The sequence below is a fragment of the Malaclemys terrapin genome, chromosome 3, assembly GCF_027887155.1.
Source record: "Malaclemys terrapin pileata isolate rMalTer1 chromosome 3, rMalTer1.hap1, whole genome shotgun sequence".
In the NCBI taxonomy this organism is placed as follows: domain Eukaryota; kingdom Metazoa; phylum Chordata; order Testudines; family Emydidae; genus Malaclemys; species Malaclemys terrapin.
Window position 1 is genome coordinate 63,921,862 of NC_071507.1, and position 25,861 is coordinate 63,947,722.

General features: G+C 40.9%; 1 protein-coding gene across 2 annotated transcripts in view; it reads right to left on the reverse strand.

The window, feature by feature from the left end:
* Positions 1 to 25,861, reverse strand: part of RASGRP3 (RAS guanyl releasing protein 3) — a 106,437-nt gene that overhangs the window by 33,759 nt on the left and 46,817 nt on the right. The window contains exons 2-9 of one of the 2 annotated variants that reach the window (XM_054022957.1): positions 23,401 to 23,592; positions 21,349 to 21,451; positions 20,634 to 20,696; positions 18,970 to 19,101; positions 16,104 to 16,251; positions 2,064 to 2,237; positions 1,489 to 1,605; positions 873 to 1,148 (exon numbers count right to left, since the gene is read on the reverse strand). In XM_054022957.1, coding sequence (XP_053878932.1) covers positions 873 to 1,148; positions 1,489 to 1,605; positions 2,064 to 2,237; positions 16,104 to 16,251; positions 18,970 to 19,101; positions 20,634 to 20,696; positions 21,349 to 21,451; positions 23,401 to 23,470 — 1,083 coding nt within the window. In that variant the 5' untranslated portion in view covers positions 23,471 to 23,592. Of the gene's footprint in view, positions 1 to 872; positions 1,149 to 1,488; positions 1,606 to 2,063; positions 2,238 to 16,103; positions 16,252 to 18,969; positions 19,102 to 20,633; positions 20,697 to 21,348; positions 21,452 to 23,400; positions 23,593 to 25,861 lie in introns of those variants that run through there. The other variant, XM_054022958.1, reaches the window with a different exon arrangement.

A 25,861-nucleotide genomic window follows, 5' to 3' on the forward strand; every position in this document is an offset into this window, starting at 1 on the left:
GGTGACTAACAAATGAGGGAAAAGATAAAAAAAAAATCAAAATGTATTGGAGGCAAAGGAATCATAGGAATACAAATGCCCAAAACTATGGGCCTGATCCTGCAAAGTCCTGAGAGGTGTTAAGGCCCCTCAGATCCCAGTAAAATCAGGATCAGGCCCTCTATGAACACACACAACAGTAGTTCATGAAAACGTCAACAGGTAAATGGTACTTCAGGTACCACTTCATAGTATCTCGCTCTTGCCCTTCAGGCTCAGCTTCCTATTGCTTTGGTCTCTCTGTCTAAAGTCCCACTTCCTCGTATTTAAGTTTGAAAGAATATGCAGACTTGAAAATGTAGAGCAGATTTGTGTGTGTATAAAGGAACAAGAAAATCCCCCTCCCCCATAAAACAAATGAAGATTAAATTAAAAAGGTATATTTTAACACAGAAATTAGAGTGGAATCCCCGTGGACTGTCTGCATAGCCATACAGGGTTTTGTTTGTTTGTTTTACAGCTCTGGTTTGGACACGGTGAAAAATGCCAATGTACGTATAACAACTGTAAATGGTCAGAACCAATTTTTGACATCTCACAGCACGGAGATGTACATCTCATCTACAGAGTAGGAAGTCTATCAATTCAGTTGTCCCAGCTTCTAGCTCCAACTAGCCAAGACTGTATCTTGTCAAAGTCTTCTGTGACCTTATACATGTTTTACCTAGACTGGTTTCTGTTTTGTATATTTGTCTTATTTATCTTCACCTTTATAAAAAAAACATACTAAGAGTGCTGTCCTGCAAATTCTTACTCTCCTGAATAGTCCTATTGACGTGAGTGCACCTACTGGGCTGTGACAAGAGGTGAATCAGAACCTTCATGACACTTACTGTTAGCAGGTTAATTAAATCCATATTTGGCTCTAGATGATGGGTAGCAGTCTGCAGGGAAACCAGTTCATTCAAGGTAATGGATAGCTGCTGCATTTTCACTATGTTTACTTTGTTCTCATCTATCCAGTCTGGAAAGATGACATGAACGGCTATCAAGTCTTTCAAGTGAACTCCTAATATGGGGATTTTGAAGCCAACAGAGTCAGCAAAAGCTTTGCGGTAGTTGCAGTAGTTTCCACTGGAGGAGACCAGTTCTGTCATCTCATTCCAATCCTATAAACAGCCATAGAAGCAAGACTCTGTAAGACCATTCATAACATTTGTTTGATCTATTCTAACTAGCAAGTCACATGACTAGTAAGTCACATCAGGATGCTGAATATGTCCATTTTATCCCCACCACAGTCACCCAAAAAGAAGTTCCCCACAATCTAATAGTTTTCTATTAAGAGCAATCTGACTAGTTTGCCTTTTAGGCTGCCCCAGTACAATGGTTCAAGTGTTCTGCTGCTGATATATCTGTCTTGTAATACCCATTACACACTACAGATATTACACAGAAAAGTCCGACATTTATATTTTGGATCCCTTCATATTAGAGACCCTCTTGTACCTTTGTAACCTCAGAAGATAGATGAGAGTGAGTTTCTTTGAGACGAGAAATAGAGCTGTGGCTTAGGCCTCCCACAACTGCCATCAGCGTGTTAAAGTTCTGGAGATGAAGCAGCTTCTGCAGTGGAATTAAACATATCAGCAAAAAGACTGAGGGCCTTTATTGTATGATACTGACGTCTGCTGCACCTGTGCTAAAGCAGATAAAGTTAGTTACTGCTAAAATGCAATGGAAATTCTACAGAAATATGGATTGGACCTAGTTTAGCACCTCTGATTTCCTGTAGAGCAGGACAACATAAAAACATTCAACTGACTAATTCCCAGAATGTCATCTTGAATACAAGAAGCCAAAAATGAGAACAGTAATGAGCAGTTACTTTTAAATTTTCATATCTAGGAACATCTGTTTAACATTTTGATCTACAAATAGCTCAATGAATGAGCATCAGTTATGGCTGAATAAGCATTCAGAAAGAAAGCAGCTTGCCTGCATGTCTAGTTAATCAGTTTTCTGTTATATCAGTTTCTATTATTTCATTCTAGCAAACAAAAACACTCAAAGGTTAGTCTTACCTGTGCAACATTGATAAACTTTGTGATTACATCTGCCCTTTGCTGGGGCGTTGGCTTGCTAAGAACCATCAGCTGGACCCACTTAGAGATACCGTTAAATAATGCAATTGATCTCTCCAGGGTGGGGTTGTTCTCCAAGCAGCCATGAATCACATAGCTTTGGTAATCTGTAAACTAGCCAAGGAAAGATTTACAGTTAAGGATTGTATACAGTCAAAATGATATTTAAGCCACTTTTCTTTTAAGAAGTCCCACTGGTTAGAAAGAGACTACCAATTTCATCTTATTTCTTTAAAATATGTTAAATTATTTTTTATGAGGAACTTATAAAACATTACTCTCCTCTCTCTTTATATACAATCAGAAATACAGCAACAGACATTGTGAATATGAATGTATCACCTTCAGGAAATCAAGACTACAAGGAATGGATCAGCAAGGAAAGCTACCTTGTGGAGGTCAGAAAGTGTAGGGATAAAAGAGAACTGCCAAAAGCCAAGCAGAGTTGGACCTTGCAAAGGGAATTAAAATTAAAACCAGTAGTCAAAGGTTCTATAGCCATATAAATAAAAAGAAAACAAGAAAAGAAGCTGTGGGATGGCTAAACACTGAGGATAGGGTGGATATTAAAGATAATCTATGCATGGTCCAACACCTAACCCAGTGGGTCTCAACCTTTCCAGACTACTGTACCCTTTTCAGGAGTCTGATTTGTCTTGAGTACCCCCAAGTTTCACCTCACTTAAAAATTACTTGTTTGCAAAATCAGACATAAAAATACAAATGTCACAGCACACTATTACTGAAAAATGTCTTACTTTCTCATTTTTACCATATAATATAAAATAAATCAATTGGAATATAAATATTGTACTTACAGTTCAGATTATAGTATATAGAGCAGTATAAAGAAGTCATTGTTGGTATGAAATTTTAGTTTGTACTGATTGCGCTAGTGCTTTTTATGTAGCTTGTTGTAAAACTAAGCATATCTAAAATATCTAGATGAGTTGATGTACCCCCTGGAAGACCTCTGCATACCTGGTTGAGAACCACTAACCTAAACAAATATTTTGCCTCAGTTTTTAATAAGGCTAATGAAGAGTTTAGGGGTAGTGGCAGGGTGGCTAATGGGAATGAGGCTATGGAGGTCGAAATTATCAGAGTCATGTTGGAATTCAAACGCAAAAAGCATAATGGGACTAAATTGTGGGGGCCCAGATAATCTCCATTCAAGAATATTAAAGGAAATGGTACATGAAATTGCAAGCCCAATAGCAAAGATTTTTAATGAATCTGTAAATTTGGGGGTCATACCCTCTGACTGGAGAATTGCTAATATAGTTCCTATTTTTAAGAAAGAGAAAAAAGGTGATCCAGGAAATTACAGGCCTGTTAGTTTGACCTCAATTGTATGCCAGGTCTTGGAACAAATTTTGAAAGAGGAATTAGTTAAGAACATAGAGGTGAACGGTAATTGGGATAAAATACAACATGGTTTTACAAAAGATAGATCGTGCCAGACCAACCTGATCTCCATCTTTGAGAAGATAACTGATTTTTTAGACAGAGGAAATGCAGTAGATCTAATCTACCTGGATGTCAGTAAGGCATTTAATAATTTCCCATGTGAAACTGTATCAGTTAAATTGGAGAAGATGAGTATTAATATGAGAAGTGAAAGGTGGATGAAGAAGTGGCTAAAGGGGAGAGTACCACAGGTCCTAGTGAAAGGTGAACTGTCCGGCTGGAGGGAGGTTACTAGTAGAGTTCCTCAGGGATCAGTCTTGGGACCAATTGTATTTAACATTTTTATTAATGTTACTTTTTAAAAACATTTTTATTAATGACCTTGGCACAAAAGTGGGAGGGTGCTAATAAAATTTGCAGATGACACAAATCTGGGTGATATTGCCAATACAGAGGAGGACAAGTATTATACAAGATTTGGATCACCTTGTAAACTGGAATAATAGATGAAATTTAATAGTGCAAACTGCAAGTTCATGGATTTAGAAACTAACAAGAATTTTTGCTATAAGCTGGGGCTGTATCAGTTGGAAGTGACAGAGGAGGAGACAGACCTGGGTGTATTGGTTGATCACAGGATCACTATGAGCTGCCAATGGGATGTGGCCATGAAAAAGGCTAATGCAGTCCAAGGATGCATCAGGCGAGGTATTTCCAGTAGAGACAGGGAAGTGTTAGTACCATTATACAGAGCACTGGTGAGACCTCATCTGGAATACTGTGTGCAATTCTGGTCTCCCATGTTTAAGAAAGATGAATTCCAACTGCAACTGGGGCAGAGAAGGCTTGTTAGGATGATCCAAGAAATGGAAAACCTACCTTAAAGAACTTGGCTTGCTTAGCCTAACCAAACGAAGGCTGAGGGGAGATATGATTGCTCTCTATAACTACATGGATAAATACCAGGGAGGGAGAGCAGTTATTTAAGTTAAGTGCCAATGTGGACACAAGAACAAATGGATATAAACTGGCCATCAATAAGTTTAGGCTTGAAATTAGGCAAAGGATTCTAACCATCAGAGGAGTGAAGTTCTGGAACAGCCTGCCAAGGGGAGCAGTGAGGGAAAAAAACCTAACTGGCTTCAAGACTGAGCTTGATAAGTTTATGGAGGCAATAGTATGATGGAACTGCCTACAGTGAGACATTAGATGGGGTGGGCTCTACATTACTACAGAGAATTCTTTCCCAGGTGTCTGGCTGGGGGTCTTACCCACATGTTGAGGGCCTAATTGATCACCATTTTGGGGGTCAGGAAGCAATTTCCCCTTAGTTCAGATTGGCAGAGACCCTGGGGGTTTTTCACCTTGCTCTGCAGCATAGGTCTTGGGTCACTTGCAGGTTTAAACTAGTGTAAATGGTGGATTCTATGTAACTTTAAGTCTTTAAACCATGTTTTGAGGACTTCAGTAACTCAGCCAGAGATTAGGGGTCTATTACAGGACTAGGTGGGTGAGGTTCTGTGGCCTGCACTGTGGAGGACATCAGACTAGAGTATTATGATGGTTCCTTCTGACCTTAAAGTCTACGAGTCTTTGTTTTTCCCCACAATTAATCCCCTTCTGTTCATTATATTTTTCTTTTCACTTTTTGCTGATGAGATAACATTCTGACATCAAAATATATATTAAAGAAATGTTCTCTTATCATGCTACAAGTTATGAGGGCATGAATACAACAATTTCCTTTCCCTAGAGTGAATTCCTCTCTAGCATGCTGACGGATGGAATTGTTGACATAAAGAGTGAAATCCCAGTTCCATTGCTATTAATGGGAGTTTTGCCTTTGACTTCAAGGGAGCAAGAATTTCACTCAAAGAAGTTAGGCCTGGTCTACACTAGGCGTTTATGTCGAAGTTAGCGCCGTTACATCGAATTAACCCTGCACCCGTCCACACCGCGAAGGTATTTAGTTCGACATAGAGGTCTCTTTAATTCGACTTCTGTACTCCTCCCCGACGAGGGGAGTAGCGCTAAATTCGACATGGCCATGTCGAATTACGCTAGGTGTGGATGGAAATCGACGCTAATAGCTCCGGGAGCTATCCCACAGTGCACCACTCTGTTGACGCTCTGGACAGCAGTACGAGCTCGGATGCTCTGAACTGCCACACAGGAAAAGCCCCGGGAAAATTTGAATTTGAATTCCTTTTCCTGTCTGGCCAGTTTGAATCTCATTTCCTGTCTGGACATCGTGGCGAGCTCAGCAGCACTGGCAACGATGCAGAGCTCTCCAGCAGTGATGGCCGTGCAATCTCAGAATAGAAAGAGGGCCCCAGCATGGACTGATCGGGAAGTCTTGGATCTCATCGCTGTGTGGGGCGATGAGTCCGTGCTTTCCGAGCTGCGATCCAAAAGACGGAATGCAAAGATCTACGAGAAGATCTCTAAAGACATGGCAGAGAGAGGATACAGCCGGGATGTAACGCAGTGCCGCGTGAAAATCAAGGAGCTGAGACAAGGCTACCAGAAGACCAAAGAGGCAAACGGACGCTCCGGATCCCATCCCCAGACATCCCGTTTCTACGAGGCACTGCATTCCATCCTCGGTGCGGCCGCCACCACTACCCCACCAGTGACCGTGGACTCTGAGGATGGGATAGTGTCCACGGCTGGATCCTCGGACATGTTAGCGGACGGGGAAGATGAGGAAGGAGATGAGGAGGACGAGGCAGTCGACAGCGCTCACAACGCTGATTTCCCCGACAGCCAGGATCTCTTCATCACCCTTACAGAGATCCCCTACCAACCCTCCCCAGCCGTTACCCCGGACACAGAATCTGGGGAAGGATCAGCCAGTAAGTGTTGTAAAAATCTAAACATTTATTTGTAACAGAACAGGAATATTAACAATTTAAAAAATGGGTTTCTCATGATTAGTTTGATTAGCTTAACGGTTCAGTCATGGGCAGTGCAACTATTGAAAAAAAATCTAGCAATGTCCGGTTTTGCATGATTGTCCTGCCCAAGCCGCTCTACTGGTTAGTCACTGCTACAGCAGCTACAGTAAAATGCGGTCTATATGTCCGGGGATGGAGCAGAAATCCTCCTGTGACATCTCGAGGAAGCTCTCCTGGAGGTAATTGGAAATCCGCTGCATTAGGTTCTTGGGGAGAGCGGCCTTATTGGGTCCTCCGTAGTAGGACACGTTGCCACGCCACGAGACTATCAAGTACTCTGGAATCATTGCTCTGCACAGCATGGCGGCATACGGCCCTGGTCTTTGCAGGCTTTCCCGGAGCATTCTCTCTTTCTCGCTGTCAGAGATCCTCATGAGGGTGATGTCGCTCATGATGACCTGCTTTGAATGAGGTAGGGGAATGTTAGTGTTGGGACTGCTTTGCCGTTCCTTTACAGAACTGTAACCGCTGGTTTGCAGCCACGCAGTGGAGGCGGGAGAGGGGCAGCCGAAAGGGATCGTTCCCGGGGACAGCCGCGAGGGTGTGGGACAGGAGCAGACTTCCTGCTTGCCGAATTGCTGGCAGCAGGGACCGACATTGATTTCAATGTGAAATGAGGCCATTGCTAATATTAAAGTTTTAAGCTGCCACAAGTCTACGGCTTACCATGTCTGCCTGCAACAGAAATTCCGTTCTCCTGAGAGGCTTCTCAAATGTGCTGTAGAAGACCCCAGGCACTGAATGCGAAGGCCGAGAATTCGACCTTGTGCTGAGTGCGCATGTGATAGGTGCTGTGCATGGTCTTGTTAACAGAGAAAGACTATGTTCTTTGTTCACAACTACATTTATCTTTCTGAGGAATTCACTCCCTTTTTCCCATTCCCACAGCCCCATCTGCGACTGTCTCACAACCTAGCCTGTCATCACACTCCCAGAGGCTAGCGCGGATTAGGCATAAGAAGAAGAGGACACGGGAGGACATGTTCTCGGAGCTTATAGCCTGCTCCAGAGCCCAGGCAGCACAGCAGACCCAGTGGCGGGAGAACTTGACCCGAATGCACCAAGCCAACATGGATCGGGAGGAGAGGTGGCGTCAGGAAGACCAGCAGGCGACTCAAACCCTGCTTGGACTAATGAGGGAGCAAACGGACACGCTCCGGCGCCTTGTGGATGTTCTGCAGGAACGGAGGCAGGAGGACAGAGCCCCGCTGCAGTCCATCTCTAACCGCCCTCCCCCGCCACCAAGTCCCATACTCCCCTCACCCAAAGTGCACAGAAGGAGAGGCGGCAGAGTCCCTGCTAACTCTCACTCCACCCCTGCAGAGAGCTCGAGCAGCAGAAGGCTCTCATTCCCCAAAATTTGACAAGTTCTTTCCTTCCCGCCTGACACAAGCCCCCGTCCAAGTTTCACTTTCCCAGTTCCATGTTTGGTTGATAATAAAAAATACGTTTCTGTTAACTACTGTTTCCATCATGTTCTTTTGGAGGAGGGGGGGATAGGGGGTTGGTAATTCGACAGGACAGTCACCTTTGGCAGGGTATATAGTCGGGGGCAGGCACAGCAGCAGGGCACATACATAGTGCAGTGATGCAGTGACTAGTTACCCTGGTTAGTCTGGGAGGTTGTTTTCATGTTATGTGGTGGGGGGTGGGTTGCTCTGTGACTTTGTGGCAGGGGAGGGCAGTTACAGATCTTAAGCGGCGGTCCTTAGGCAGGATCACAGAGCCACACAGCAGGGGATCTGTAACCGTCCTCCCCCTGCCACAAAGTCACATAGACCCCCCCATACACACAGTCCCTATCAGGAGGGGTGACAGGCTCCGTTGAAACAACCATCCCACCGCAGCGGAGCCTGTCAATCCTTGACTTTAGAAGCTGCATTCGCGCCACTACAGTACACCCGCTCCGCACCACAGTCTGCGTCCCAGTTTTAAAAAATTCCCGCGAATACAGTATTAAAGAAAACGGTGTGCTTTAACAAAGTAGAACTATTTTTATTTTGAAACGTGTGTTGGAAGTGGGGTGAAGGGGGTATGTAACTGGATAGGATAGTCAACATTAACTGGGCAAAGAAACGGGGGCAGGTTTACCTTCTCAATACACAAACTTTAAAGTCACAGGTTACCCTGCTCACTCAGGAACTTTGCTTTCAAAGCCTTCCGGATGCACAGCGCTTCCCGCTGGTCTCTTCTAATCGCCCGGCTGTCTGGCTGTGAGTAATCAGCAGCCAGGCTATTTTCCTCAACCTCCCACCCCGCCATAAAGGTCTCCCCCTTGCTCTCACAGAGATTGTGGAGCACACAGCAAGCTGCAATAACAATGGGGATATTGGTTTCGCTGAGATCACAGCGAGTCAGTAAGCTTCTCCATCTCCCCTTGAGACGGCCAAAAGCACACTCCACCACCATTCTGCACTTGCTCAGCCGGTAGTTGAAGAGTTCTTTTTCAGTGGCCAGGGCGCCAGTATAGGGCTTCATGAGCCAGGGCATTAGCGGGTAGGCTGGGTCCCCGAGGATGACTATAGGCATCTCCACATCCCCAAGAGTTATTTTGTGGTCCGGGAAGTAAATACCTTGCTGCAGCCGTCTAAACAGACCAGAGTTCCTGAAAACACGAGCGTCATGAACCTTGCCCGGCCATCCCACGTAGATGTTGGTAAAACGTCCCCTGTGGTCCACCAGTGCTTGCAGCACCATGGAAAAGTAGCCCTTTCTGTTAATGTACTGGCTGGCCTGGTGTTCCGGTGCCAGGATAGGGATGTGAGTTCCATCTATGGCCCCACCGCAGTTTGGGAATCCCATCGCTGCAAAGCCATCTATGATCACCTCCACGTTTCCCAGGGTGACTACCTTTGGCAGCAGTACATCAACGATTGCCTTGGCTACTTGCATCACAACAACCCCCACGGTAGATTTGCCCACCCCAAACTGGTTCGCGACTGACCGGTAGCTGTCTGGCGTTGCAAGCTTCCACAGGGCTATGGCCACTCGCTTCTGGACAGTCAGGGCTGCTCGCATCCGGGTGTCATTGCGCTTCAGGGCAGGGGACAGCAACTCACAAAGTTCCAGGAAAGTTCCCTTCCGCATGCGAAAGTTTCGCAGCCACTGGGATTCATCCCAGACCTGCAGCACTATGCGGTCCCACCACTCAGTGCTTGTTTCCCGTGCCCAGAATCTCCTTTCCACGGCATCAATATGACCCATTGCCACCGTGATGTTCTCGGCGCTGGGTCCCCTGCTTTCTGAGAGGTCTGTGCTACTCTCAGACTTCAGGCCATCACCGCGTTGACGTAGCCTCCTCGCCTGACTTTTCTGCATCTGCCTCAGGGAAAGGTGTATGATAAGTTGCGAGGCGTTGAGAGCGGCCACAACTGCAGTGATGGTTGCAGCAGGCTCCATGCTCGCAGTGCTGTGGCGTCCGCGCTGTCACTGACTAGAAAAGTGCGCGAACTGATTTCCCGCCGGCGCTTTCAGGGAGGGAGGGCGGGAGTGATGGACGGATGACGACAGTTACCCAAAAGCACCCTGGACACATTTTTTTTACCCAGAAGGCATTTGCGGCTCCACCCAGAATTCCAATGGGCAGCGGGGACTCCGGGAACTGTGGGATAGCTGACCACAGTGCACCACTTCCAATGTCGACGCTTTCCCCGTTAGTGTGGACTCACAAATTCGAATTACTGTCCTTAGTGTGGACACACACGTTCGACTTTGCAATATCGATTCCAAAAATTCGATTTAAGTAAAATCGAACTACTCTCGTAGTGTAGACAAGGCCTTAGACACAGCACCTATATCTTTCCCAATTTTTTTATTTTTATCACATTTATTCCAATAAGAACTTTCTGTACAGTATAGGGTATGTCTACACTTCGGTGCTTGGGCAGTGTTTCACAGCTCAAGGAGACACACTTGTGCTAGCTCTGATTGCACTAGCACACTAAAAATACAGTGTAGCTGTGGCAGTGCAAGTGGTGGGATGGACTAGCTGCCCTGAGTATGTGCCTAGGGTCTCTGACAAGCATGTACTCAGAACAGCTAGCTGCCTCCCTTCTCCCCCATAGTGCCGCTAGCGTTGCTGTGGTTACCTTCTGTTTTTAGTGCCCAAGATTGAACCGAGCTAGTGTGGGTATGTCTCCTCGAGCTGGGAATCCACATGTAGACATATCCTTAGTCTGCAAGGGAGTTTGAGTTCTTCCAGGGCTTGCTCTCTTTTGATGATAGTCAATTCTTTAATGTTCATAGATACTACTTTACAGGAGAGCTACTATTACTAAGTGTTTTACTTACCTGAACTTTTGGAAGTTTTTTTTTTTCAATTGTCCCATAAAAATGGATCTCCAGCAGATTATGGCCTTGCTGTAATTTAAGTAGAATATTCCTAAGGATACCAGGCCAGAATGCCTTTTTGTCAGTCTAGTGATAAAGAATTGCTTAGGCCATCAGATGGCCTCTTACTACACAGACACCTTAGTGGTGATGGTACCCAATATCTCTCAGATGCTGCTCAGAAGCTTTCAAATCTTCTCTTTGTTTAAACAATCTTCAGTCTCCTTTTCCCTCCCTTATCTTTATGCCTTTATTTCGCTATGTACCTCCAAAATAAAGAAGTAGTTTGACTTTCCTGGACATATTGAGAATTACAACAAATTCAATGGAGTTATATATGTTGCCCCCCACGTAACAGCTATCTGCTTCTCTGTGACAACTCTCTGACCGCTCCTCTTGAGAGTCAGACAGGAGGCCTTGTGCAGAGCCCAATGGACTTTAAGTTTATCTATCAATCTCCATCTTCACAAGGCTGCCCTTCCACCCACCCCATAGTCCCTTTTAATTGTCAGTGTGCTACCACCCTTATTACTTACTAGTAACCAATCTAACCTTTATTTAAAAATTAACACCTTGCAGTTGACACCCTCTTTAACTTCTGTATCACGCCAGAAAGAACATGTAAGTTTAATTGACTTCAGTCCTGAATCCTAAAAAGCCTAACTAGTTATGGAGAAGTATCAGAGCTAGTAAATTCAAACAGAGGCACTAGCTATTTGTGTAACTGTCTGATTTCAAACATCAACCACCAACATAGCCACCACTCCTGCAGGTCTGAAGATCCCTCTTCTGGGAGTCCCACAAAGCTTTCATATACATATATATATAAAAAAATTGAAAAAGCCATCCCCCTGTTCTTTGGCATTGCCACCTACCAGAAAGCCTTTCCTTTTCCTCCATATCTTCACTCGACCCTGCATTATACAGTTCATCGTCATTTATTCTCCAGCTCAAATTCCCCCCCATTCTTTCACATGCAGAATAGTGTAAAGTTTACTTTGAATTAATGTAATGATTTAAAAGAGAAACCCCAATTACATCTGTTTCTTTTCCTCATTTTGTTTCACTCTCTTGAAGAATCAAGGAACAAAGATTTTGGACAAAGATTCCTTTCAGTTCCCTGATCTTCCTCATAACAGCATCTTTCTGCTGAAAAGAATGGAATCTGGAAACCATACTCTCTGGGATAGTTTCTGTTTACTACTAGAAGAGCTAAAGTCATGCTAGCTTTGTCTATGGACACTTCATTAGTTGAATCCAGGTTTAACAGATTTTTAGTTAGTGTCGGTACATACAAAACTGGGTTACCCTTTCTGAGGTTCTTGAACACCTTTAATTCTAATATTGTTCCTCTGGTCACTGCTTTAATTGTCATCCAATTTTGTCTGAAGAATCTCCTCCTTTTGTTCCAGATGTATGAGTCTGATCAAGAAAGGTGATTAGGTCTGAATTTTCCTCAGTTCCCACTTCTACTGAGGTCATTCTCTTCCAACCGTCAACTCCAAGGAGATCTTTTACATCTGGCTTTGTAGCAGGCATTACTATCTTTCAGCACAAGACCTCTTCAGTGCCATCTTGCCTAGCTCCTTGGGAACAATATCATCTTGCTGTAGGGTTTAATCAGTTTTTGCAATTTAGTAAAATACTACATATTAGCAAGATCTGCAGGATGAGCAGATAGAGACAAATACAAGAGCTGCTCTCCCAACGTAACACACTTATGCTTACGTTACTAGTTTAAGCATTTGAGAGCCAAGATTTTGTTTTGTGTGGTGGAGGGGATTAGAGCAAATGTAGGGATCAAAATGAGTGCCTACCAACCCCAACAGTTTCCCTTTAAGAGTACAGTGCTGGAAAGTCATCCATAAACATTGCAGTCCATAAACCAAGAATTAAAAGAGAAGGAAAATCGCAATAGGTTTTAAGAACTAAGAAGTCTTAACAATGGCCCCTTTCTTCACCTCTTATGCATCATGGAGCAGAAATCAAGTCACCCAGTCAATGATCACTAATCACCATAATATCTGAATTCCTTTTATCTTGTTTATATCAAGATAATAAACAGTCCCCAAAATAGGGAGTATTGACTCTTTCTCCTCTTTTCAGCAATTAAGAACTTGGGTGTTAATGGAGAGAAGCGACTCCTTTCAGCATATATAAATTCTGAGGTTTCTCTGAATTCAGAGGTGGGAGAGTAGAGAAAACCACAAATTCTGGGGGAAGCACTGGAGCAGGCAAAATTGAAATCAGCTAGTAACTATGTGGTAGGATGAGCATCAGACTGGAATTATTCCCATAATGCAATAGCTAAGGCAGAAGCCTATTGACAATGCAAAGAAAATGGAGTTGAGAGGATAGGAGGATCTCCTGGGAATCAGGAAGAAGGAAATGAAGCCAGGAGAATGAAAGAATAGTGTTTCAGAAGGTGATAAGGAAGTGTTTTTACTATTTCTCATAACACAAGAACTAGGGATCACCAAATGAAATTAATAGGCAGCAGTGTAAAACAAATAAAAGGAAGTATTTCTTCACACAATGCACAGTCAACCTGTGGAACTCCTTGCCAGAGGATGTTGTGAAGGCCAAGGCCATAACAGGGTTAAAAAAAGAACTAGATAAATTCATGGAGGATAGGTCTATCAATGACTATTTGCCAGGATGGGCAGGAATGGTGTCCCTAGCCTCTGTTTGCCAGAAGCTAGGAATGAGCGAAAGGGGATGGATCACTTGATGATTCTGTTCTGTTCATTCCCTCTGGGGCACCTGGCACTGGCCACTATTGGAAGACAGGATACTGGGCTAGATAGACCTTTGGTCTGACCGACTAGGGCCATTCTTATGTTCTTACGATGTGATTGGGAGTGGGGCGTCAGATGAGCTCCAGGCTCCATCTGAAACAAAGTCTTTGAGGGTTGCTGATCACTAATTAACTATTTCCCCAAGAAACAAAAAGCACTGATTTGTAATGTTTAGTTTGGTCAAAACAAATCCTTGCACATGGTTGTAGCCCTCACTCAGAATTACTGCAGAGGATTAATTTTTTATGGTAAAAGTTATAACTCATGAAAATATAATGGAAGTACACCTCTACCCCGATATAACGCTGTCCTTGGGAGCCAAAAAATCTTACTGTGTTATAGGTGAAACCACATTATATCAAACTTGCTTTCATCCGCCGGAATGCGCAGCCCCCTCCCCCCCCCCCCCGGAGCACTGCTTTACCGGGTTATATCCGAATTCGTGTTATATCGGGGTAAAGGTGTATTGATCCAACCTTTGCTACAGTATTATGAATGATGGGATGTGATACTAGAATCTTGCAAGTGTAGGACCAGAAAGAACTTCAAGAAATCATATAGTCCCCCCCCCCGACAGTAAGGCAGAATTAAGTACTCTTAGACCGTCCCTGACAGGTGTTAGTCTAACCTGTTCTTAAAAACCTTCTTGCATGGCAATTCCACAACCTCCCTTGCTGCAAACTAGGCTGATTGCTTGTTCTCCATGTCTACTGAGGGTAGAACAAGAAGTAATCACCGTCCTCTGTATCACAACATTTTACATATTTGAAGAATTTATGTCCCCCGGCAGCCTTCTCTTATCTGAACAGTGGGGGAGTGGTAAATAATTAAGGTAACTGATTCAGAGCAATCTGAATCACTTGGCACACTGGATGCAAGCAAACAACATGCTTTTTAATATGACTAAATGTAAACGTATGTGTCTAGGAACAAAGAATGTAGGCCATACTTACAGGATGCGGGACTCTATCCTGGGAAGCAGTGACTCTGAAAAAGATTTGGGGGTCATGGTGGATTGGGATTGCCAACCCTCCAGGATTATCCTGGGGTCTCCAGGAATTAAAGATCAATCTTTAATTAAAGATTATGTAATGTGATGAAATCTCCAGGAATTCATCCAACCGAAGTTGGCAACCCTATGGTAGATAAATCAGATGAACATGAGCTCCCAGTGTGACTCTGTGGCCAAAAGAGCTAATGTGATCCTGGGATGCATAAAGAGTAGAATCTTAAGTAGAATTAGAGAGGTTATTTTTACGGGTGTATTTGGCACGGTACTACCACTGCTGGAATACTGTATCCAGTTCTGGTGCCCATAATTCAAGAAGTATGTTGATAAAATGGAGAGGGTTCAGAGAAATGCCATGAGAATGATTAAAGGATTATAGAACATGCCTTGCAGAGATAGACTTGAGATGCTCAATATATTTAGTTTAACAAAGAAGGTTTGTTCTCCATCTATATGGAGAACAAATATTTAATAATGGGCTTGTCAATCTAGCAGAGAAAGGATAACAACATGATCCAATGGCTGGAAGTTGAAGCCAGAAAAATTCAGACTGGAAATAAGGCATACATTTGTAAGGGTAAATAGTTCCAATGGTTAATTACTCTCCCCAAGGGTTGTGGTAGATTCTCCATCACACACAATTTTTAAATCCAGATTGGATGTTTCTCTAAAAGCGATGCTCTAGGAATGATTTTGGGGAAGTTCTACGGCCCGTATTATATAGGAGGTCAGACTAGATGATCACAATGGCCAATACTTTCAACCTGTCCTTAAGGGCATGTTTTCTAAACTTCTTACTTTTGTTGCACTCCACTAGACCCTCTCCAATTTGTTCACATCTTTCTGAAAGTGTGGTGTCCCAAACTAGATTCAGTACTCCATCTGAGGCCTTACACCATTGCCAAATAGAGTGGAATGATTACTTCCTGTGTTTTACATACGACACTCCTGTTAATACATCCCAGAATGGACATTTGCCTTCTTTGCAACAACATGATATGGCTGATTCAGATTTCATTTGTGATCCACTTTAACCCCCAGATCCTTTTCTGCAATACTGATGCCTAGCCAGTTATTCCCCATTTTGTATTTGTGTATTTCATAATTGCAGTACTTGGCACTTGTCTTTATTGAATTTCATCATACTGATTTCAGACCAGTCGCCCAATCAAGATCATTTTGAATTCTAATCCTGTCCAAAGTGTTTTCAGTCCCTCCCAGTTTAGCGTCATCTGCATACTTTATAAACATATTTTTCACTCCATTATCCATGTTGTTAATGAAAATATTGAACAGGACAGAACCCTGCGGGACCCCACTTGATTCATCCTCCCAAGTCTTATAAATATTTGCTACAATTCAATTGGGTACAACATAAAAGTGTTATAAATGTTAAAGCTGGCAAACTCTCTCAGTTGAAGCATATAGCTCTGGTCAGATCATAACCGAATGAAACAAGAAGTTGTAAGCTTCTTACTGCAATCCTTCTAAAAGATTTATGCTCCAGAAAAGTGAGGTGTTCAGCTAATTCAACGGGTTCCAGGTGGTCAAACAGCAGGCAGGCTTTTCCCTTCTTGGAAGTTTTTTTTCTCTGCGTGACTCTTCTCATCCAGTCATAGGAGGGGCTGCAACAGAAAAGAGGTACAATCAGCATGTCCTGTCCATGCAGAAAACTCATGTGAACTCTAATCTGGGCATACAGATATGCAAGAGGCAGCTCAAGAGTTCCCTGAACTATGACATCCAGCATATTGTGAACACTCAGAATAGAAAGATCTCTTCCAGTTTGCAACAGATGATATGAATTTAATAGGTACTGTCTGAACTGATGTACAGCAGGAGAGCTATATATCTGGCACTCAAGAACAATTCTTTCTTCTGTGTTACACTGTATCACCTAATTCAATAGGACCTAATGGCTACATTTCATCTAAGATCAAATTCAGACCAAAAATTGACTTGGGTAACATCAGACTTGTAGGGTGTTTTTGTTTTGTTGATATCTGGAAGACTACAAGCCCTGAAAAATGGAACAAAAGAAGAAAGGGCATCTGTAAACTACATATGACAGCTAGGAAAGTACTTTGCTCTGCTGACATACAACGGAGCTTCACATATACTCAACACTTTACTGAACTTTTGCTTGCATGTGTGTGTTTTGTTGTTCCTCCAGAGGCCCATCCTTTGTATTTGGCTGCTGTAGAGATGCACCATTGAAATGCTATTATTTTATTCTAATATGATGTAGACATTTAGGAAAAACAAAAGCACTAGGACTAAGCCTCCTAACTTTTGGATGTCCATGGGAGTTAGGTAGCTAAATCCTAAGAACTGGTGAGGAACTGGAATTTCCATTTTGTGGGAAATGCAAGATTTTGACTTTGTTTTTGTTCCAAATTAGAATGAAATTTCAAATTTGAACATTTCTTGCAAAAGGAAATTTTCAAGTTTTGTTTCACATCAGTTCAGAACATTTAAAAAATGTTTTTATAATAAACAAGTTATATTCAAAGAAAAAAATGTGCCTTGAAAAATTGAAATCTTTCTTTCTAATAAAAAGGTCAAAATGTTCTGTTATCCTGAATGCAGTATGTTTATATCACATTATTATTTTATGACCTTATAAAAATGTTTCACTTGAAAATATCAAAATGAAATTTCATCACAAGATCAACACGTTCTCATGGAATGTTTCAATTTGAATGTTTCAATTTCAATTCAATTTTCTGGTGGAAAAATGTTCTGCTGGACAATTTTTGACTAGCTGTACTAAATCCCAGTTTAGGTTTAAAAATTTAGTCCTTTGGCTAAAGTATTTATAGAAATAAGCCCAAGCCAGACACTATCTGGAGCTGAAATTTTATGACATTCATCAATGTTTGGAATCAGGGTTTTTATTCAGACCCATCTTTATTTAAGTATTTTAAAAACATGTGGAGATATAGCCATCTAATTCTCAACGAGATAAATTGGAAGCCACACACATCACATGGATTATTTACTCCCAACTCCAAGCAGGCTAAGACTATATTCTAAGGACTGGTCTACAATAAAACTAGATTAACCTAGCTACATTATCCTAGCTCCAGTGTAGATGCGGCTAGATTGACGGAACAATTCCTGTTGTGGAGATGGATTAACTACAACATTGGAAAAACCCCTTCTGTCGATGTAGGAAGCACCTCCATTATGCTGCTACAGCGGTACACCTGCAGTGCCGAAACTGTGCTTCTCTAGCGACTATAGAGTAGATCTACCCTAAGAATTAGAGGGTCATCCAGAGAACAGAAGCTTATCTGCCTCCAGAGTCTGTTGAAAATGGGTCAAAATTTCAAATATGAAACAAACTGATCATAAAGAAATTGCAGACAAAAAATATTTGAAAGCAATTTTCAGAGAAAATTGAGAAAAAAAGACAGTCTGCTCCCACACAATTAATGAAGAGAGAGAGGAGGGGAAGGGGGAAAGAGGCAAACTTTGTTGAAGATCAATACGAGGTTCCTCCCAGTTCATTTTGCCATTCTTTACAAAAGGAAACACTACTAAGCATATGCCATATTTTAAAGAAAACCCCTATTAACAGATGAGCTAGTGAAAGAGCTAATACAGCTTCTCTGCTAATGTTAAGACCTTGGAGGTATAAAGTCCTGGTTTGATTTCCTATCCACCTGAAATTAACAATTTGGACATAAGAATGGCTGGCAATGAAAACTCCAGAGATGATCCAGTTAAAACAAAATACCATGGACAAACTGCCTTTGAAATACACAAAAAATTGTGATGCAACTGTGAAAATCAAATTCAGCATTGGGGTGGTTTTGTTTATTTTTGGAGGGAAGGGGGCAGTAAGAAAAGTCTTGAGCCTCCCTGATGACATGAGGGAATTGCAAAGTATATAATAATGTTGCCATCCTTAACTATGCTGGTGTTGCACGCTCAGTGCAATGTCAGCTTATTTGGTTTGAAGACATCATTTTCGCAATACTAAGCAATAACCACCATCAACAGCATAGTATTCTTTACTTATCTGGCTTTGCAACATATAGAATTAGGAACAGTGTATATATAAAAATACAGCAATTCTTCTTCACTACAATTCAATATATGTGATACTTGCCAGTCTATATTATCCCAAATGGTATTTGGTGTTTTAGAACTTTATTTCAGGTTTGGAGAGAACATCATCTTTTTGATAATTACTTCCTAGTGCTCACTATATCATCTCTTTAAACCGAAATGGGATGCTCAATATCACATAGTGCATTCTGTACCAAGCAAGGGCTCTGGTGTTACAAAATATGGAAAGAAAGGTGCCTGTGGAACCTGACAAATGATATTCTTACATGCTGGAGATGTCAATAAGTTGTACATGTTCCTCATAACCAAGCTGGCTGGCTACTTCCCGGAACTCCTCAGTCAGACGAATCAAACCAAGATCCAAGTTAAATTCTGCTGGAAATTCCAAAATCCAGTACCTGAAATCATGGGAGAAAGGTTATCCAAAGATCCAGACATAACATTCTGTGGCTGCATAGATGCAAGGCATGATTACTCAGCCACCATACACATGGCACTCAGAAGAAATCATTGGAGATCCAAAGTCACATATGTGGTAAACAGCAGTCCCACCACTAGCATTTCCAGAAACTGAACCAATATGCTTGACGAATTCTGACATGCTTCATCCAACAGAGGACAATGATACATATGGAAAAGCCTCTTATTACATACTTTCCCCAAGTTAGCACATTCCCTTCAGTGGAACACGGTGGGATTCTTCTGAGGTGCATTTAAATGGGAGTTAGGCACCTAAGTGACATTTGCACCTTTCAAAATATACTCCACATTTAGGTGTAAGGCCTTGCCTATATGGTTGATACTGAAAAAGCTTTCCCAAAGTGTGAATGTAGACAGATATAGTTATGCCAGTATAATACTCCACGAGGACACTTTTGTTCCAGTACAACTGGCTTTATTTTGCTTTAGCTTAACCCCTTCCCAAGCAACATAAGCTACACCAAAAAAAGCTCCTCATACTGGAGCACAAGCGTTCACATTGGGATGGGCTACGGGAGGGTGGTGTTAACCAGCATAGCACTATCTGTTTAAATTCACACCTTACCTTGTACTGAAAAAAGGAAAAAAACACCCAAAAAACCAAACAGTCCTGTGCAGAGGTGGCCTTACTAGATCAATACTCAGGTATATGTCAGAAAATTTTACCGCTTTGACAAGGCAGCGCCTGCTATACATTCTTCTGATCCTATATACCAGGTACCTGTGGCAGCACTGAAGTTGCTAAAGCATCCTATCTTAGGGTATATTTCATTGCAAATAAGTAGGTTAACATGGGTTAGCTAATTCACATTAAAATAGCAGTGAAGACAAGGCAACTTGACTTTTAACTCAGGTTAGTAGCTGAAGTTAAAGCCTATAAGGAAGCTGGGTGTTGAACTTGAGCAGCTAACCCAAGTTAAAAGTCAAATTGCCTTGTCTTCATTGCTATTTTAACTTGTGTTAACGCACATTTTTGTTTGTTTGCTTTGCAAAGACATACCCTTGGTTTGAATTATCTAGGGTTCACATGAACTGAAGCGAACAATCCAGGGACAATCTTTTTATACTATTCTAGATTGTACTATAATGTACCCCTCCCCCCAGTTTTGCGTGCTGTGCCAATCTAGTCTGAGTGTTAAACCTCAAAGAACAAATACCAGTCAAACTGTAGCATGAGTTTTCAGTAAGCTCTTTAGCTTGTTACACTGTAAGTGTTCAAAAACCTGAATAACCCTAGTTGAATAACTGTTCTGAATAGTATCAGAGGGGTAGCCGTGTTAGTCTGTTCTGAATAGGATTTCCCCCCAGCCCTATGTCTGTAAAGTAGTCCGAGAGAAAGCATTAGTAGAGGTGGACTGACTTGGTTTAGGATTTTTTATTATTTGTAAAAATTGACTATTCAGAGCTATAAAAACCAAATCCCAGTGAAAAAAAAAATCAGCATTTTTACCTTATGAAACAGCAGATTTTTAAGCGGAATTCACTGGATTTTTCCCCACTGGCATCTCTATAGGTAGATTAGTTAAAGAATAAGCTTCATGATCATGGTTTCAGCAACTTTTTTTTTTTTTTTTTTTTTTACTCTGCAGTGGTCTTGTTCATTTAGAGAGTTTTCACTTTTGTACAGGATAGAGTATTCTTTGTATGTTATTCCTCCAAATTAAAATGTGCTATACCTGGAGATGAGATAACACACTGAAAAATATAGACACCATTTCCAATTCAGCAATTTGCCATTTGTCTTAGCAAAAACATGCATCCAATACACACTATTTCTGAATATTCTGCTGGACAAATAATTTCCCACCAATACAAGCTAATCAAGGATATCAGTAGATACTGAACAGAGGAGATTTTCAAAAGGCACAGGTGCCAGGCAAGCAACTCCCATAGAAAGTCAACGGGAGTTAAGTGCCAAACTTCCATTTGTATCTTTGTGTCCTCAAATGCTAATTCAAAGCACACTTCAGCAGGTTCATAAAAGACCTGATCCAAAGTCTATTGAAAGGATTTCAGTGGGCATTGGACCAGGCCCATAAATTGCTGAAGAGCCTTATATGCTGGCGGCACTCCAATACTACTGCTTAATGCATGGATTTTACATGTGATCACAGTTTGTCTTCCAAAGTGCTAATGCTAGGCTATATGGATCTTTGAAAGGATATATGGAGAGAAGTTTGCCGGCCAGTTCTGTGGAAGGCAGATACCACCGGTGCATTAAAAGAACCATTCTTGGCAAATGACTGGTGCCCAAATGTCCTTTATTATCTGTAAAATAGAGACACCATTTTAAGTTAAGTGACATGCATTATTCAAGGGCAGAGATCAGCCAGTTTCCAGATATCCAGGATCTATTACCTCTCTTCAGGGAAGTCAGATCTATTAATATTCAAAATGAAAATATATCCAGTGCACTATCAATTAAAATATCTTCAAAACAGAAACATAACAAGTAAAATGCTCCTCTAGCAGTGAGAGTCAGCAAATTGGAGTCAGCTGTAGCACATCAATTATCAAATCATATCAGTGTAGAATGAAAGGAAATGTATATAATCTCCTCCTTCTCCAAAACTTTTATTAAATATTACTTTAAAAGTGTCACAATAGCAATGTTGCTGTTTCAACACGAGTGCCTTCTTCAAACTTCAAGTGGGATTTTAAAAAAAAGCTTTGAACAAGAGAAAATTGATAGCAACTGATTATAATAACCATTACCTAAAATGCACCCAAACCCCAGAATTCTAGATTAGTAAAACGCTATAATTACAAGTTTAGTTGGATGTACCTAATTTTAAGTGATCATCAGAAAATTCAATCTCGTCATTCATTGATAAAAACTGACCATGACAACCAAATGTCACACTCAAATGTGTATGTATTGGGAGGGGCTAGCTGGGGAGTGGAGAATGTTTTTCCAGTTATAGAGAATATTTAATGAAGAACCAGAGTAAATCAAAGGGGACAAAGAGGAAAGGGAACCACACACACACATTATGGACTTCAGTATTCAAAAGAGAAGTGTATGTATGTATTTGGGGGAAAGGAAAGGAGGAATGATAATTCCAGTATGTAAAATGTAAATGGCCTCTGCTATCTGTGGTTAAATATGCCCTATATGGGATTTGCACCATTTTAGGGCCAGAATTGGCAACTGGATGTGCATGGATGCAGTGGTGTGTCTGCTTAGATTCAGTTGCAGTAACTGGCCTTTAGTGATTTCATCTCTGACAGTGAGAAGATCTCTCTCTCTCTCCTCAAAAATGAAATCAAATTATAACCTCATTCAAACCAAGTGGTCACATGGTCTTTAAATAAAAGCAATTCAGAATGCCTCATTTTGATTAAGGCCTTGATTCATCAAAGCACTTATGAATCAAGGCCTAGTACCTTTTAAAGTGGAAAGAGGTGGTGTATGTTCATGTTCCATAAAATGAAAGGTCCTAATATGATTATTTGTTTTCTTAATATAACTAGCAATTTGTGAGTTAATATAATTGCTTCTAACTGGAGACTTGGGGTCATTGTTTTGTTTTTTCAAAGGATTAGTATTCATTTCTATGTATGACAATCCATAAGGGCCATCCAAGTATGTAAATTATATGATTAGCAACAGGCTCACATAAATGATAGAAAGTTCTATAGGTAATGGTTGATTAAAATGAGAACCTGCAATCATATTATTACACAATGCATGGGAAAAGCTTCCAGAAGTAGCACTAGATTGAAAAAGATCCAGTGTAAATAACACAGCAAAGCAAATAAATAAATAAATAAATAAATCAGTGCATCAAGAAATATATTCCTATTTCTTTTGTAAAAAATCAGAGGCAAATTCATAAAATAATCCATCTGTATAGTTATCTAATCTTAATACAGACCCACATGTTTAAATCATTCTATCAATTGTTCTTGTGTTAAATAGATTTTTTTGTATTATGTAATGTGTATTACTAAAAATACACAGCATTTGAACCCATCAGGACAGGAGAGAGGCTCTCCTTTCCCCTCATTCAGACAGATGAAAGAATTTTCTTCAAATTTTTCAATACAAAAGTTTTCCTCTGGGCTAAGAACCAAGCATGGAAAATTTCACAGCAAAAGGAATTTGTTTGCCAAACGAATGATCAACTGAAAGAGATAATAGCCTGGGTGAGCTTATAATAGTAGTTGAATTTCAAGAACAGCAAGCAATGAAACAAAAGATTGAAGAATCATACCAAACATTTCAATGCAAGTGTTTAAAAGTTCATCTAATGTTGCAGCCTTCCCAAGTGTATTTGACCCCATTGTCCTTTAATCGTTGTCAAAAAATTAGAGTCATTTTCACCACGTAGAAGAATATCTCCACAGCTGCACGGGCCTTATCAATGTATTGCTGGTTGCATGTTTAGCTAGGCTTCATGGAAAATCTGGAGAAAGAAAGCAAAGGAAATGACCACAAATAGGACTGTAATGCTGAATTATGAGGACAGAATGTTTACAGTTTAGCGCATCCTTTTGTAGACTGATTTTTTCCCCTCACACAACATAGAGTATACATCAAAGATCGCCATGCATTTTTAGTTCATTCCAACTTTTATTTTAAAATATATTGTTCAATTTTTGTCCACTAGTCCAAAAGAAATATGTAGTGATGTTGGAAAACAGAGGTTACACTAAGGCACGTCATATAATTGATACACTCTTTTACAGCCCATTTTCTTTTCTTTATGCTTGATAACTGAAGTACTAACAAAATGTGGGTTATATATAAAACAGAACAGATAACCAACATTGTTTTATCTAGTATTACTGTTTAATGATCGATTTTTAAGGTAATGCATTTATTGATCGGAAACCCACAAAATGTTAGTTAATAAAGTTCAGAGGCACATTCTACAGGGCATACACTAATGTTTAAGAGGGAGATTTTCAAAGGCACAAAGGGGGAAAAGGTGTCCAGTTCCCTTTGACAGTCAGTTGGAGTTGGGCAACTAACTGTTCTTTGTAAATCTCTCCTAACAATTTACAAGACCCTTAAGTAGCACTTTCAACACCTACTAAAATGCATTTATTTTAAGGATTGCACATTTTATTATAGATGGCAGATTCCAAATTTCTAGAAATCTGTCTAGTCAGCCTTTTAAAAAATACTCTACTCTCTACAATTAGAGAGTAGAAGGGAGTATTAAATGGTATATAGATTCTCTGTAGAATTTTTTGTCAACCTGTATTTCAAATCTCAACTTGTTCTACTTACATAAATTTCTTTTAAATACGGAACATGTAATGAACAATATGTAGCATATCCAGCCACTTTTCAGGAAAAAAAAGCCAATGGGAGACCTACCGTGGTCCATGAATCTAAACATTGCTGGAATTCTGACAAGTTTCTTTTTAAAGAATGCTACATACTACCTAACTTATTGAAGTTTTGTCAGGTAATCCACTGAACAGGATATACTCTGTACTCCACCCATAGATATACACTTTATGGCAACTATCAGATATGACATAGACCACACCCTTAACTCTGCCTCCCTAGGGATAGTATCCTTCCAACACCCCTTTTACCAAAGTACCCCACCGAACAGGCTATCCCTGACCTTCCCCACACAAACCCCTTCACCACATTATTCTAAAATAACTCTTACTTCACAGAAATGGCAGAAGGTCTGCTAAGAATTCACTAGGAATGAGGCTGTTGAATTCACCATGCAGTTATGTTACAGTAAAGACCTTAAAAGCAAAATATAAGGCCACGATTTTCAAAAATATAAGGGGTGCCTAAAGTTAGGCTGTTATATCCCTATCTAGGTACCTAAATAAGTGGCTTAATTTTCCATAGGATCAAGCACCCAACAGTTTTAACCAACCTCAGTTGACATTTATTCCCACCCCTGCCAACTCCCTCACCCCTAAACACATCTTTTACAAAGGTAAGTTACTGCACTTTAAAATACTGCTTCAGTCAATTCTTAAAAATTACAAATGTAATCATGGCACATTTCTTGGAGTGAGGAATATTTGCCTAGTAGAACTGTAGGAAAGCAAGCGATTCAGGCCTGCTTTTCATTTTGTTAATGGTGCTTTACATTGTAATAGCCCCAGATAACACAGCTAATTAAAATAATTCAGTTATGCTATTGAGAGGGTGAAACAGCAATAGCTAATGTCCCCATGTTAATTTCACTGAGGTTTTTGTACTATGGCATCTACCCACCTACTTATATGGCCCTCATCATCACAGTATCTAAGCTCCTCACAGTCAGTAATGGATTTTTATCCTTACAACACCTATGAGATAAATACAGTTTCCATTTTTACAGACGAAGAACATGGTAGACTAAGCGACTTGGACAAGGTACATGTCTGTGGCTGAGCCAAGAATTGAACCCAGGTCTTGAGTTCCGGTCCAGTGCCCTAACAATTAGATCACCCTTCCTACTCATTATCACCATTTGTGTTATGTACAAACCTCAGATTAAATAATATTGCTACATTATTGAAAGTTTTCATATCACCATGGTATCAAAGTGCTATCCCACAATTAAAGATAGCTTTGTGGTAACAATGCCCAGTGCTAAACAGCAACAAGAATACTCAGTGCTATAGAATTACAAACATTCAAGATTCATAGACAACATTCCCAGGCGTGATCCTGAAAGGTGCCAAGTACCTTTGGTGAAGTGCTAAGTA